This window comes from Acipenser ruthenus, chromosome 28 (genome assembly GCF_902713425.1).
Source record: "Acipenser ruthenus chromosome 28, fAciRut3.2 maternal haplotype, whole genome shotgun sequence".
In the NCBI taxonomy this organism is placed as follows: domain Eukaryota; kingdom Metazoa; phylum Chordata; class Actinopteri; order Acipenseriformes; family Acipenseridae; genus Acipenser; species Acipenser ruthenus.
Window position 1 is genome coordinate 9,715,081 of NC_081216.1, and position 15,939 is coordinate 9,731,019.

The 15,939-nt window shown below is 49.1% G+C and overlaps 1 protein-coding gene across 1 annotated transcript in view; it reads left to right on the forward strand.

Moving 5' to 3' along the window:
- The window catches only part of LOC117434697 (potassium voltage-gated channel subfamily H member 6-like), a 68,672-nt gene that overhangs the window by 12,232 nt on the left and 40,501 nt on the right, over positions 1-15,939 (forward strand). The window contains exons 4-6 of the mRNA XM_059003189.1: positions 178-287; positions 2,427-2,703; positions 3,303-3,517. Coding sequence (XP_058859172.1) covers positions 178-287; positions 2,427-2,703; positions 3,303-3,517 — 602 coding nt within the window. The remainder of the gene's footprint in view (positions 1-177; positions 288-2,426; positions 2,704-3,302; positions 3,518-15,939) is intronic.

Consider the following 15,939-nt stretch of genomic DNA (forward strand, 5'->3'; position numbering starts at 1 on the left):
GCAACTACACTTATAAACTGTTAAGAGCATTATCCTGTGCACAAAGATGTAATTAAAATTAAAAACATTCAATTCCTTAATGTACTCTCCCCCCCCTCCCCTCCTCATCCCTCATCCCTCACCCCTCACCCCTCACCCCTCACCCCTCCACCCCCCTCCGCTATCTCCCCTCCTCAGGACAGAACAGGCGTCTGAGGCTGAAGCTGCCGTCTTTGAGAGCCATCGCTCTGCGGCGCACCTCCCTGTCCACGGAGCAGTTTGATGGAGTCATAGTCGACTATTTAGAGGTGAGCTCTCAAACCCCCTTCCTCCTCCACGCTGCAGTCCCAGGCTCGGTTCTGAATGGTTAGCCCAGTGCTGGTCAGTACGTACAGAGGAGCAGCTGTGCTGTATGAAGAGGTGGGGGTGACACAGTGATGGGCTCTCCCTGCAATGCCAGTGTCCAGGCATAATGCTGTCCAGTCTTTCTTGTGAAATTTAGGGTGATCATATAGCTCTAGGTTCACCAGGACAGTTTGGGATGCAGTGCATTCTGGTATCTTTCACCTGTCTCAGGTATCTTTAACTTGTAACTTTTTGTTAAAAGAAGCAGGACTACACGTACCAGAATGCATTGCGATGTGAGTTAAAAAGCCGGAACTGAGAGGAGTCCCCGAGTGGCTCATCCAGTTAAAGCGCTGCCGCAGGGAGCGCAGGATGAGTCACACAGGTTGGACGGCGCCGGTTCACTTCCAAGCTGTGCAAGGAGGCCGAACTTTGCTGGGGACCCCGAGGACGGCGACACATTGGCTCTGACGCTCCTGGGGTGGGGGATGGGAAACCAGAAGGGATTGTTTCTCTTCATCGCACAACAGTGAACCCTACTGGCCAGACACCGAGCACATTCAGAGTGGATAAGAGGGCTGGTCCGGGATCGGTAGCCTGCCCACCTCTACACCCCATCATCACCTGCGGTACAGAGACACAGGATCACTCGCAGCAGTGTGTACCCCCAGCACTACCCTGCGATATAGACAGGATCACTCCCACTCACATGTGTTCATGAACAATAACCCCAAAGCCATTGAACCACAGTGTTCCTCTGAAGGGTATGCACTGAGGTACAGATTGCCAGGAATGCCCTGTCCTCAGCCAGGTTCAAAACGATTCATCCTGACAGAACACCAGCGATACAGACAAGGGGTTATTTTCCAGCCCCATGAAGACATGCTGCAGTTATAAAGTTTCAGTGTTATGCACATAAAACACATGGAATCGATGTTTTAGTTAAAGAGTAAGTAGTTTGACATTGTCTTTTTTTGTATGATGTTTGCAATAATTCTGAGTGGTTCCTATTGCAGATACTCCAGTGTTGTGATTGTGTCGGTGCTCAGGTGCTTGTACTTGAGTCCAGGAGCTGCTCTCTCCAGGTCTAGTTGTCTGCCAGAGATATTTGTAACCATGGCTACATCAGTAACAGCGCCATCTTGTGATCTGCCACTTTGGATTTCCTTTAGGTTGCTTGCAATACACTAGCTGTGCACTAGACAGTGCTGGAGCAACACTAATATACAACACTGATCTATAGTGCTGGAGTGTACTAATATAAAACACTGATCAGCCTTTATTACTCTACATACCTCTATGGCAGGAACTGAAACTGAAGAGCAGCTCCTGAACTCATTGTAAAAACATCTACCTTATCAAATAAAATAAAGAATAACATAGTATTAAAGTCATTGCAATAAAAAAAACACCCTGAATGTTTACAGACATTCTAGAAAGCATATTAAAAGCAGCATGTGTGCTCGCTGCTGGTCTCCCAGCTCTCCTCACTCAGCCTGACCTCAGTCCTGAATGACGGCTGCTCCCTCAGCCTTCTCTTCACACCTCCCCCTCACAGCGTGTTTCTACACTAGAAGGTATTCACTGGAAAGCTGTGAAAAGGGAGGCTTGCTGCCATGCTCTGAACAGGCTGTCACATGCACTTCCACTCTAATTTAAGCTTTGTAAAGAAATGTGTTAAATTATGCAGTCAGTTATTGCATGGAACAGTTTTATTCTGGGATCTGCTAATTATACTTTGGCACTTGTTTTTTTCCGTTCTTGTGTATGTTACTTATTGTATTGTAAGTTCAAATATTTCCCTCTGGTGTTTCTTAGTGTTGGGTGGCTGTCTAATCAAGTTGAGAGTGTATTTCATTTTTGTGCACTCTCCCATCTCCCCTCTCCCACCTCTCCCCCTCTCCCCTCCTCTCCCCACCTCTCCCCTCCTCTCCCTCTCTCCCACCTCTCCCCTCTCCCCTCCTCTCCACCTCTCCCCTCTCCCACCTCTCCCCCTCTCTCCTCCTCTCCCCACCTCTCCCCTCTCCCACCTCTTCCTCCTCTCCTCCTCTCCTTCCTCTCCCATCTCTGCCCTCTCCCCCTCCTCTCCACTCCTCCCCCAGCCCTGCAGTGAGGAGGTGCCCTTGAAGGAGTTCCGGATCCCCTCGAAGGAGAGCTGCACTCAGTCTGAGACGGAGGCTCTGATTGAACAGGACCGGCAGCCGGAGCCAGTGAGCCACTCCTCCCCCAAGCGCGCGCCCAACCACCTGGACCCGGACACACCCTTCAACACGGGCAGCCTGTCCCGAACACACTCCCGGGACAGCATGCAGAGCCTGCGCCGGGCTTCATCGCTCGACCACATTGATGCCATGAGGGGAGGCTGTGTCCCAAACACAGGTGAGGGGCAGACTGACACCTAGGACTGAGAGAGACAGATACCGAGACACTGACACCCGGGACACAGAGAGAGACAGACACAGAGACACTGACACCCAGGGACACAGAGAGAGACAGACACAGAGACACTGACACCCAGGGACACAGATAGAGACTGAGAGACTGACATAGACACTGACACACAGAGATACAGAGAGACAGAGAGACTGACACAAAGACACACAGGGAGAGACACAGGGACTGATACCCAGGGATACAAAGACAGAGGCACACAGGAACACAGAGGCACACAGAGGCACACAGGAACACAGAGGCACACAGTGGCACACAGGAACACAGGCATCATCCTTTAGACTGCCAGACTGCCATCCCCTAATTCAGTGACGTCCAATTAGGTTTTGGAGGGCAATTACACTCTAGGGTTAGGAAGTAAAATTAACTAATTGCTTGCTCTGAACTGAAATGAATATTACATTGGTCAGTTAAACAATTGAAACCATAGCCCTCCTATGCTGGAGAGCTAGTGAATGAAACAGGTTTCAAAGTTAGTAATCCGCCCCCCCCCCCCCCCCCCCCACTTCTGCTCTCGCCCCTCCCAGGCGCTCCGAATGCCTTCAAGCCCAGCCTGCTGAACTCCACCTCAGACTCGGACCTCATGCGCTACCGCACCATCCACAAGATCCCCCATATCACCCTGAACTTGGGGGACCTGGGCGCGGAGAAGCTGCGCCCGGCCTCGGCCACGGAGATCGAGATCATCGCTGCCAGCAAGCTGAAAGACCGAACACAGAACGTCACAGAGAAGGTCACGCAGGTGGGCTGTGCAGAGCGCTGCTGTATTTCACTGAAATGTCACTGCATGCTGTGAGACCACCACTACAAAGCACCCAAATAGGAAGCCAGCAGGTTACAAACACACAACCATTCCACTTCAAATGACACTGTCATCGTTTCCCTGTAGAGTCCATGTGCATGGCTGTTGTGACTGAGATTCATTTTTAAATCAGTCAGAATCTTTTCACAAATAATCCCTCTGGAAAAGTTGATTGCCAATGCCTCTGGTGTGTGACTCTGCCATTCAGTCTGGTCAGTTCAGTTCTATGTAAAGCATGAAATGACCAAGCACTGAAGTAATGATACGAGATTGAGCAAACTGTAACCCCCTGAATAGCCTGTGAGTATGTATAAGAACTGTATGTATAATGATCTTCATCATCTTATCTTATTCCATTCTGCTTTGCGTATTTTACAGAATAGCAAAGCACCTCGAGCAATAAATCATAAAGAGACGCGCTGCAGAAGAACAAATACACAGCAGTGCCATTGCCATGTAATAAACTATAGTCATCCATGACCCTGAGTGTTGTACTGTATGAGAGACGAGCGCACAGCGGACTGAGAGAGCCTGCCAGGGGGTCAGCTTCCTTGGATAAGACATCTCTCAGCTAGACCTTTTGACAATAGAGCCCAGCTTTGCTAATGGTAACAGGGAAGCACCTTGGTTATGCATTCTTTTAAGAGGCTGGTCGTTTCAAACAGTGGGAGAGACCTTGTCTTATCCAGGTTGCAGTGTGCTGTGTAACATGCCATAGCTTCTGGCATGTTGGCTGCTGTGGAAAAAAACGAATCAATGGAGGCCAATAGAACTGTTTTGAGCTGTAATTAAACTCCACTTGATCTGCTGATCTGTCACAGCGTCACATCAGCAGTCTAAACACACGCCCCTTTTCCATTGACAGCATGTTTAACATCCACAGAGAAGCGCCTGGATTAACCCTGTGTACCATATTACAGTAGATGCCTTTTAAATAAAAGGCAGTAAAATGAGTGCATGGGATTAATTTCAGATGTTATTTCTGCATTGGTTTCCTTCGCATCTTTTTAATAAAGTCTCATTTACGCATTATTTTATATGAACTAATATGAACATGACCATTCATGCCACCCAATGTATTTCAAGCAGTGTTTGGGCCAACATTTCAATATTTGTCCCAGCGCTATTTCTTTGTAAACCCATACGGGCGGGACACTGTGCCTTTAACACAAGCTCTGTGATTAGGCACAGTTTGCATTAGGCACCAAACCTTCCCCTCAATCAAACGCTGGTTAATGCAGCCGTAGCATAGACTGACATTATTACAAGGCATGCACCAATCACACCAAACCCACGCTTTTACTATCTCACACGACCTTGCAAACCTCGATGATTTAGCTGTGCCTTAATGAAGAATTAAGAAATCTACTTAGTTCGATTTCGACGAGATGGTCGGGAGTCTTGATGAACGACGCAGTCTTTTGTTATTTTGTTTCTCGTGTCAATGGCAAAACAGATCTCAGAAGATTAAAACTGGCCAAATATGACTCCTGGAGCCATGTTCTTATACTATTCTAGACAAAGGAGTCTGTTGGTTTACCCGCGGCACGTCCTTATTGGTTAGGCTGTGTCTGGGGCTAGGCGTTCTGTCCCCACCCCCTTTTCCTATGACAAGACGCATTATATCAAGAAAGAAAACTCTACTGCTTCACCTTGGTGGACCATGTGCATGTAAGCTGTTCTCTGATTGCTCAATTCCGTAGTAAATCACAAAAAATTTGATTCAATCCTATTATTTATTTTACATTGTCCCCGCATTGCCTGTCGTGTCGCCTGGGGTGTGAAAGATACTTCTCAGAAATATAGGTTCTATTCATTTTGTCGCATCTTTATTAGTTAAAAAGGAAGTTAGAGATCTGAAATAAAGGCTGCATGACTTCCATCCTGAATCAATGGAGTCTGCTGGACTCTCAGCAGTTGGGATGTGAAGACTTTCACCTGGGGTCAGGACTCCCATTCCAGACCAATCTGCCAAGTGACTGAAAGTAATTTGCAGCCAGTAGCCGGAGGTGATCTCTGTGAAATGAATTCTGAGGGATCTAAGCCTTTTCAAATAGAGAGCTGCCTGCGTTGATCACATTAATGACAACAGCATCTGGAGTGAGGGCTGAGCTCAGAGATCCTGCACTCTGATACAGGACTGTAATGAAGGCACTGCTACACTAGTGACCTTCCCAAGCAATGTTTAATAGCAGTGCGATGGCACCCCGATAGCAAAGCAATGCTAGCGCTGGGGCAGCTGCATTGGTAGGAGGGTGCAGCGCTGGGGCTCTGTCGCTGCATCACGGCACCGTGTCAGTACTGCTGCGGTCCTGTATGGAGCACATTTCAAATCCATTGGGATGTTCACATTGCTGATACGGCTGTGCTCTGCTAATGTGACTGTTTTGTAATAGAATCACAATAGCCCTGTTCAAACCTTCACTGGAGAGTGATATGCTAAAGACACAGAGCTGCTGCACTCCCAGGCCGTGCTTCTCAAACTGGTTTCACATACAGGAGCGACCTTGAGACAGGACAAGCCTGCGCCCTGGGCAGACGGCCCATTCATTTACAGGAGCACTGCTCTGAGAGGCTCGAATGCCTGCTGTATGTCATGGGGGTGTTGTGAGCTCACAAAGTTTAGGACTAAAGATACATTCAGTGGCATGTATGAAGTTCCAGTGCTGTCCACTAGATGTCAGCCTTTCCTTGGTGTGGTCGATCTGCTTCTCTCCCCCTGCTGTGGACAGGCTGTCAGAGGCTGACTCTGTTCCTTGTCACATTCATTGAAGTGAACTGCGAATGCCTCCTGCTGTGGCTCCTCCTCGTACACGTCTACTGGGACAGACGCACTCCACATTAACGTTGCCTCCAGACTGATGACCTGTTTAGAAGCCGTCGTATTTGGAATCGGCGCAGTAGTTTTATTTTGAGGCCTTTATTCTTTGTTGAAATAAAAAAAAAATCTCCAAATTAATTTATATTTTCCTGATATATTTTTTCCAAGCTAAAAGGGAATTGAATTTATCTATGATTTTTCTTTGTTTTATTAAAGGTTAGAGATTCACATGTTGGTTTTCATAATCTTGCTACACCTAATTTAATCAAATCAATGGTGACAGAATAGATCACTGGTGTTGTCATGTATCAGGTTCGTTATTAGGCCAGAGGTAGTTCCAGATGTTAAGCTGTGGTTAGTAATGGATCTCAGGCTGTCACAGTTAGTTTCTTACTTATTCTTCGGGGTGTGTCACTCTGTGAGCCAGCGGGCAAGATCTCTCCTCACAGTTCACTTCCTGCTTTCTGTCTTGAAAGCGAGTAGTGAGTGAGAATGCAGCGCTAGGTCCTTCACAGCTTGCTGCTCAGTATTGATTATTCAGCAGCGAGAGGAGTGCTGGCTGGCGGAAGGTCAGGCAGGCAGTCAGTGAGTCCTGGTTAGTCCTGATATGCGTGTTGCTGCTGTGTTGCTGTCGAGCTCTGTCCCACCCCCTGTGCTCACATTGACCTTGGCAGGGCTGGCTAATGGGGCTAGAGGACAGAGTAAATGGGGTGCGCTTCCTCACAGACTCTGTGAATCACACACACAGGCAGCGGTTCATTTCACACCTCGATCAGGACGCATGCTCTAAATTAGGAGGCTGACTTTCCCTTTCCGAAATGACACTAAGGATTAGAGACGCACACAATTTCAAATAGATCAAGATAGGACACATATAGGAATCTCTTAGAGGCTCAATTTACTCTCATTTTGTCTCTCTCCCCTCTCCATCTGTCTGCCTCCCTTATCCCTCTCCCTCCTTCCCCACCCCCTCCCCTCTATATCCCATCTCCCTTCTCCCCTGTCACTCTCCATCCCTACCCACTCCCTCCCCTCTCTCTCCCTCTCCTTGTGTCCCTCTCTCCCTTTGTCTGTCTGCTATATGCTCAGAACTGGAGAGGACAGGCCCTTCTGTATAATCACATGATCACACCCTGTTTTCATTATCACTCAGCTGCACTCCCTAGTTTCTTGAGCTCCAGTGTCTTGTATATGTCTTTTAGTTCTTTGGGCTCTGTCTCTGCCTGTCTGTGTCTCTCTCTCTCTCTCTGTCTCTCTCTCTCTCTGTCTCTCTCTCTCTGTCTCTCTGTCCCTGTCCCTGTCTCTGTTTCTGTCCCTGTCCCTGTCTCTCTCTCTGTCTCTGTCTCTGTTTCTGTCTTACTTTTGAACTGCAGGAGTTGACATGAATATCTGCAAGATCATTGGGATTTATTCCATTCATTTGAATCTCAGTCACAGTCACATAAACTGCAGTTACCGCATGTGCCTCCTTTAACACAGATCTTATTTTTTAATAGAATTGAAGTCTGCCAGAACATTCTGCTTTGTTTACACATTCCTCCTTGTTGACACTTCCTGATAACATTGTATTTTGCTTTCTTTGGCAGTCCCAGTATTCTGTAACACACTGTCGACTGTATAGACTGACAGAGGTTGACTGCAGGCTCATCTTCTCTCTTATAAAATCATTTGTACATTTCCTGCAGAGATGTTTTGATTTAGCGCCCACGTAAAAATTCCTCACAGTAGGTTCAGAAAATAGGTCAGAAAATGGTCTTTTTAATATCAGTTTAATGCCACTCATCTGCAGAGCTGAATACCCTACAGCAGATTATTGGATATGCTGTCACTCACACGACACACATAATCCCTAATGGTGTGCCCTCCCTCGCTCCACACACAACACACATAATCCCTAACGGTGTGCCCTCCCTCGCTCCACACACAACACACATAATCCCTAACGGTGTGCCCTCCCTCGCTCCACACACGACACACATAATCCCTAACGGTGTGCCCCCCCTCGCTCCACACACGACACACATAATCCCTAACGGTGTGCCCCCCCTCGCTCCACACAGGACACACATAATCCCTAATGGTGTGCCCTCCCTCGCTCCACACAGGACACACATAATCCCTAATGGTGTGCCCCCCCTCGCTCCACACAGGACACACATAATCCCTAATGGTGTGCCCCCCCTCGCTCCACACACAACACACATAATCCCTAACGGTGTGCCCTCCCTCGCTCCACACACGACACACATAATCCCTAACGGTGTGCCCTCCCTCGCTCCACACACGACACACATAATCCCTAACGGTGTGCCCCCCCTCGCTCCACACACGACACACGTAATCCCTAACGGTGTGCCCCCCCTCGCTCCACACACGACACACATAATCCCTAATGGTGTGCCCTCCCTCGCTCCACACAGGACACACATAATCCCTAATGGTGTGCCCCCCCTCGCTCCACACACGACACACATAATCCCTAACGGTGTGCCCTCCCTCGCTCCTCACACGACACACATAATCCCTAACGGTGTGCCCTCCCTCGCTCCTCACACGACACACATAATCCCTAACGGTGTGTCCTCCCTCGCTCCACACACGACACACATAATCCCTAACGGTGTGCCCTCCCTCGCTCCACACAGGACACACATAATCCCTAACGATGTGCCCTCCCTCGCTCCACACACGACACACATAATCCCTAACGGTGTGCCCTCCCTCGCTCCTCACACGACACACATAATCCCTAATGGTGTGTCCTCCCTCGCTCCACACACGACACACATAATCCCTAACGGTGTGCCCTCCCTCGCTCCACACACGACACACATAATCCCTAACGGTGTGCCCTCCCTCGCTCCTCACACGACACACATAATCCCTAACGGTGTGTCCTCCCTCGCTCCACACACGACACACATAATCCCTAACGGTGTGCCCTCCCTCGCTCCACACAGGACACACATAATCCCTAACGATGTGCCCTCCCTCGCTCCACACACGACACACATAATCCCTAACGGTGTGCCCTCCCTCGCTCCTCACACGACACACATAATCCCTAATGGTGTGTCCTCCCTCGCTCCACACACGACACACATAATCCCTAACGGTGTGCCCTCCCTCGCTCCACACAGGACACACATAATCCCTAACGGTGTGCCCTCCCTCGCTCCACACAGGACACACATAATCCCTAACGGTGTGCCCTCCCTCGCTCCACACAGGACACACATAATTCCTAACGGTGTGCCCTCCCTCGCTTCTCACAGGACACACATAATCCCTAATGGTGTGCCCTCCCTCGCTCCACACAGGACACACATAATGCCTAACGGTGTGCCCTCCCTCGCTCCACACACGACACACATAATCCCTAATGGTGTGCCCTCCCTCGCTCCACACACGACACACATAATCCCTAATGGTCCGCCCTCCCTCGCTCCACACACGACACACATAATACCTAACGGTGTGCCCTCCCTCGCTCCACACACGACACACATAATACCTAACGGTGTGCCCTCCCTCGCTCCACACACGACACACATAATCCCTAACGGTGTGCCCTCCCTCGCTCCACACACGACACACATAATCCCTAACGGTGTGCCCTCCCTCGCTCCACACACATACTGGACAGGCTTGCTTTTGAAGCTGGCTCCCTGCCCTTCCCTGCAGAGTCCAATTCTGTACATCCCATATGAATAGAGACCACATTACATCAGCACAATGGATGCCTGGATGTGTGCAGGCTTTATTAATCTGCTGGCTGTGCCAGTGCGGCCCCAGTTCTAATCTTCATGCAGATGCTGATGCTGGGGTGGCATCCTCTTGTTCGCAGTGTATCTGGATGAGGGAATGTAATAACAGAAGCAGTGGAAAGGGACTTCACTGCCACACTGTATAATGTCTTGGTCCCTTTCTCAGCTTGCTTCAGTCCCTGTCTCTGCAGTTTGATCACAGATAGGCACTGTCTAAATGGAGACACTTTGTGCAGTCACAGATCTGTCCTTCAGACTGATCGTTATGCTCATTGCGGCTCTCTACAGAACCGCTGCAACTGGGAGCCTACTGTAGGAAGCCTTCAGTCCCTGTGCATTAAAAAACAGGCTTCTTCTGAATGTATTGTAACTAATGTTGCCAGTGCTTACAGTACCTTCTGAAGGGTAAGACCAGAGACAGGGGCAATGCTTCATACCACGTATTCATTTTAGGAACGGTACACATATATAAAATGTGTAATCCGTGTTCCTGCTTCTATTTTATGATTTCCCAGCCTGTGCTACTCATCCCACAATCCAGCAGCTTAAGATTCGGCATATTAGTGACGGGAAAAGGTCACGCACTCCAGGAAGTATTCCCTCAGGACAGTGCAGGACAAGCAACTCACAGCTATGTGTGTCATTAGTAAACCATTTTCTTGTTTCAATCTCTTTTCATGTCATGTATTTTGGTTTTTCAGTGATATTCGCTCGGTGCTAGTGCTCCTCGTGGCAGTGCTTTGTGACTGTGTTGAGGGTTCAGGGCTCTCAGGGGGAGTCTGCAGTCTGAATCGCTTCTCCTCTCTGGACTGACTGAGCTGCAGCTCGCTTTGTGCCTCTGTTTTTGCTGCTTGGCTGCTGCTTCTATTTTTCATGCTTTAGAAATTGCATTCGCACTGTTGAAATCAGTATGACAGCTCTGAGGGATAGCGTGTGCAATGTGTTGCTCAGTAGAGATCCTTCCCAAACTCCAGTGCAGATAACACTGGAACCGCTGTCACTCGACTGGGTTCAGACTAACTTGGTGTCTCTGTGTCTGTCTCTGTGTCTGTCTCTGAATCAAGGTCTTGCTAGCTTCAAGCCCACAGTATGCGATGTTTGATTATTTCTGATGGCATTATCCTGGCTCATTGATTGAAAAATGGACATGCATGCAATCGTTGTTCAGTGATCAGTCATGTATAACTATGTTTAAAAACGAATCCTGATAGAATGTGTGTGTGTGTGTGTGTGTGTGTGTATTTGTCAGTGCGTGTGTGTGTCGGTGTGTGTGTGTCGGTGTGTGTGTGTGTTTGTCAGTGTGTGTGTGTGTGCGTTTGTCAGTGTGTGTGTGTGTGCGTTTGTCAGTGTGTGTGTGCGTTTGTCAGTGTGTGTGTGTGTGTGTGTACATCGGTGTGTGTGTGTGTTTGTCAGTGTGTGTCGGTTTGTGTTTGTCAGTGCATGTGTGCGTTTGTCAGTGCGTGTGTGTGTCACTGTGTGTGTGCGTTTGTCAGTGTGTGTGTGTGTGCGTTTGTCAGTGTGTGTGTGTGTGCGTTTGTCAGTACGTGTGTGTGTCGGTGTGTGTGTGCGTTTGTCAGTGCGTGTGTGTGTCGGTGTGTGTGTGTGTGTTTGTCAGTGTGTGTATGTTTGTCAGTGTGTTTTAGTCTTTTCACACCCTAGCCTTGTATTTAATGTATTATGCATTGTTTTTTACTGTATCTTGTAAAGTGCTTTGTGATGGTGGTCCACTATGAAAGGCGCTATATAAAATAAAGATGGGTTGATTGATTGTGTGTGTGTCACTGTGTGTGTGTGTGCTTGTCAGTTTGTTCAGGGGGGAGCAGAGTGGGCGGTCTGTGTTGGTCAGTTTGTTCAGGGGGAGCAGAGTGGGCGGTCTGTGTTGGTCAGTTTGTTCAGGGGGAGCAGAGAGTGGGCGGTCTGTGTTGGTCAGTTTGTTCAGGGGGAGCAGAGAGTGGGCGGTCTGTGTTGGCCGCTCCTTCTTCTCCCTCTCTCACTGTTTTCTAACTCTCTCACACAAACACACATCACCATGAGCCTCAAACTAAAGCTCAAACCTGTGAGTATTCAAAATCTTCCTCTTTCACTGTTTTTTTATTGTAGTGTTTTGCTTTCATGAAAAACTGTTTCTGTATTAGTTTTGATTATCTTGAAGAATGCTGTTGTGTTGCAGTGGCTGATGTTGCTAACTCTCTCATGTTGATGCAGTTTTGTAAAAAGTTCTGGCAAGTGTATGAGTTTGTAATTTCTCACTTCTCACTTCTGCCTGGAATGCATTTTATTTCCAAACACTGATGGTCAGGTATGATTGGCTTCCGCTGGGTGAATGTGCAGGGAACTCGGGTTTGTCATCCCTGTAATTCCAGAGTAGCATGCTGTGTTACAGGGACCCCCTTTCACACTCAGTGTCCCCCCCGTTCCTCTCTGAAATGAGGGGCTCTCAGGAATGTTTAACTGGTTCACCTCCAGGCTGTGCAGGCAAGAATCTCCTTCTGAAGTGGCCGTCTCTCTGTCTCTCTGCGCTCTCTCTGCTCTGTGTCTCTCTCCCTCTGCTCTCTGTCTGTCTGTCTCTGTCTCTGTCTGTCTGTCTCTGTCACTCTGCTTTGCCTCTGTCTGTCTCTGTCTCTCTTCTCTGTCTCTTCTCTCTGTGTCTGTCTGTCTGTCTCTCTGCGCTCTCTCTGCTCTGTGTCTCTCTCCCTCTGCTCTCTGTCTGTCTGTCTCTGTCTCTGTCTGTCTGTCTCTGTCACTCTGCTTTGCCTCTGTCTGTCTCTGTCTCTCTTCTCTGTCTCTTCTCTCTGTGTCTGTCTGTCTGTCTCTCTTCTCTTTGTCTATCTTCTCTCTGTGTCTGTCTGTCTGTCTCTCTTCTCTCTGCTCCCTGTCTCTCTGCTGTGTTTCTAGTCGCTGTTGGGGACTGATCTGAAATCTGTCAGGGGACAGCCGATTACATGATGACATCACAAGCTTGCAGTAACGGCAAGGAAGTTCAGGCACTCTTGGAGCTGTGCTGGGTAGGGCTGGGTTGTGAAGAGACATGAGAATATAGGGGGTTACTTGGTTTAGCCTTAATCAGAGTTCAAATGGGACAGATCTGCCATTAAAGCCATCTCTAAGGAACTGGCTTGCTGTCTTCCATCAGAATATGTGTCTTGTTTTGTGATTGTCAGGAAGGTACATGGTATTTTTGCATGTTAACTTTACAGGCTTTCCCCATGCTTTTATTGCAGATTTACTGTGGTGAATCATGTCTTTACCATGTTTTACAACTTTTACTGCAGATTTACTGTGGTTAATCACGTCTTTACAATGTTTTACACTATGTGTCTATCATTTGCCATGCCCTCAACTAGCTTTGGGTCTGCTATTGTACACCGCAGTATATTTCTAAAATGAAATGATTGACTGTGTCTCTGTCGGGCTGGTGTCCCAGAATATTTACAGTTCATTAAATGGCAACCTGTCATTACAAGCCAGTGCTCATTCAGAGTGTTGTTAATTAAAGAATGCCAGTTGGGTTCAGAATCCAATTAAGTCAATGGCATCACTCTTAGCAACCGCTGTTACTACGGACTGCTGCGTGAGAGCTGACTGGATGAGCGAGCATTGCAGTGAGAACAGGAGAGGAGGGGATTCATAGAGAGGAGGGATTTATAGAGAGGAGGGGATTTATAGAGAGGGGGGATTTATAGAGGGGATTCATAGAGAGGAGGGGATTCATAGAGAGGAGGGATTCATAGAGGAGAGGGGATTTATAGAGAGGAGGGATTTATAGAGAGGAGGGGATTTATAGAGAGGGGGGATTTATAGAGAGGGGATTCATAGAGAGGAGGGGATTCATAGAGAGGGGATTCATGGAGAGGAGGGGATTCACAGAGAGGGGATTCATAGAGAGGGGATTCATAGAAAGGGGATTCTGAGAGAGGAGGGGATTCATAGAGAGGAGGGGATTCATAGAGAGGAGGGGATTCATAGAGAGGAGGGGATTCATAGAGAGGGGATTCATGGAGAGGAGGGGATTCACAGAGAGGGGATTCATAGAGAGGGGATTCATAGAAAGGGGATTCTGAGAGAGGAGGGGATTCTGAGAGAGGAGGGGATTCATAGAGAGGAGGGGATTCATAGAGAGGAGGGGATTCATAGAGAGGAGGGATTCATAGAGGAGAGGGGATTTATAGAGAGGGGGGATTTATAGAGAGGGGATTCATAGAGAGGAGGGGATTCATAGAGAGGAGGGGATTCATAGAGAGGAGGGGATTCATAGAGAGGAGGGATTTATAGAGAGGAGGGGATTTATAGAGAGGGGGGATTCATAGAGAGGAGGGATTCATAGAGAGGGGATTCATAGAGAGGAGGGGATTCATAGAGAGGAGGGATTCATAGAGAGGGGATTCATAGAGAGGAGGGGATTCATAGAGTGGGGATTCATAGAGGAGGGATTCATAGAGAGGAGGGGATTCATAGAGAGGAGGGATTCATAGAGGAGAGGGGATTCATAGAGAGGAGGGATTCATAGAGAGGAGGGGATTCATAGAGAGGAGGGGATTCATAGAGAGGGGATTCATAGAGGAGGGATTCATAGAGAGGAGGGGATTCATAGAGAGGAGGGATTCATAGAGGAGAGGGGATTCATAGAGAGGAGGGATTTATAGAGAGGAGGGGATTTATAGAGAGGGGGGATTTATAGAGAGGGGATTCATAGAGAGGAGGGGATTCATAGAGAGGGGATTCATAGAGAGGTGGGGATTCATAGAGAGGGAGGATTCATCGAGAGGAGGGGATTCATCGAGAGGAGGGATTCATAGAGAGGAAGGGATTCATAGAGAGGGGATTCATAGAGAGAGAGGATGGATTCATAGAGAGGGGATTCATAGAGAGGGAGGATTCATAGAGAGGGGGAATTGGAGAGGGTGAGGTGCAGTCTGGACAGGGAGAGGTTGAGGTTGTGGGGTGCAGTCTGGACAGGGAGAGGTTGAGGTTGTGGGGTGCAGTCTGGACAGGGAGAGGTTGAGGTTGTGGGGTGCAGTCTGGACAGGGAGAGGTTGAGGTTGTGGGGTGCAGTCTGGACAGGGAGAGGTTGAGGTGGTGGGGTGCAGTCTGGACGGGGAGAGGTTGAGGTTGTGGGGTGCAGTCTGGACGGGGAGAGGTTGAGGTTGTGGGGTGCAGTCTGGACGGGGAGAGGTTGAGGTTGTGGGGTGCAGTCTGGACAGGGAGAGGTTGAGGTTGTGGGGTGCAGTCTGGACGGGGAGAGGTTGAGGTTGTGGGGTGCAGTCTGGACGGGGAGAGGTTGAGGTTGTGGGGTGCAGTCTGGATGGGGAGAGGTTGAGGTTGTGGGGTGCAGTCTGGACGGGGAGAGGTTGAGGTTGTGGGGTGCAGTCTGGACGGGGAGAGGTTGAGGTTGTGGGGTGCAGTCTGGACGGGGAGAGGTTGAGGTTGTGGGGTGCAGTCTGGACGGGGAGAGGTTGAGGTTGTGGGGTGCAGTCTGGACGGGGAGAGGTTGAGGTGGTGGGGTGCAGTCTGGACGGGGAGAGGTTGAGGTTGTGGGGTGCAGTCTGGACGGGGAGAGGTTGAGGTGGTGGGGTGCAGTCTGGACAGGGAGAGGTTGAGGTTGTGGGGTGCAGTCTGGACGGGGAGAGGTTGAGGTTGTGGGGTGCAGTCTGGACGGGGAGAGGTTGAGGTTGTGGGGTGCAGTCTGGACGGGGAGAGGTTGAGGTGGTGGGGTGCAGTCTGGACGGGGAGAGGTTGAGGTTGTGGGGTGCAGTCTGGACGGGGAGAGGTTGAGG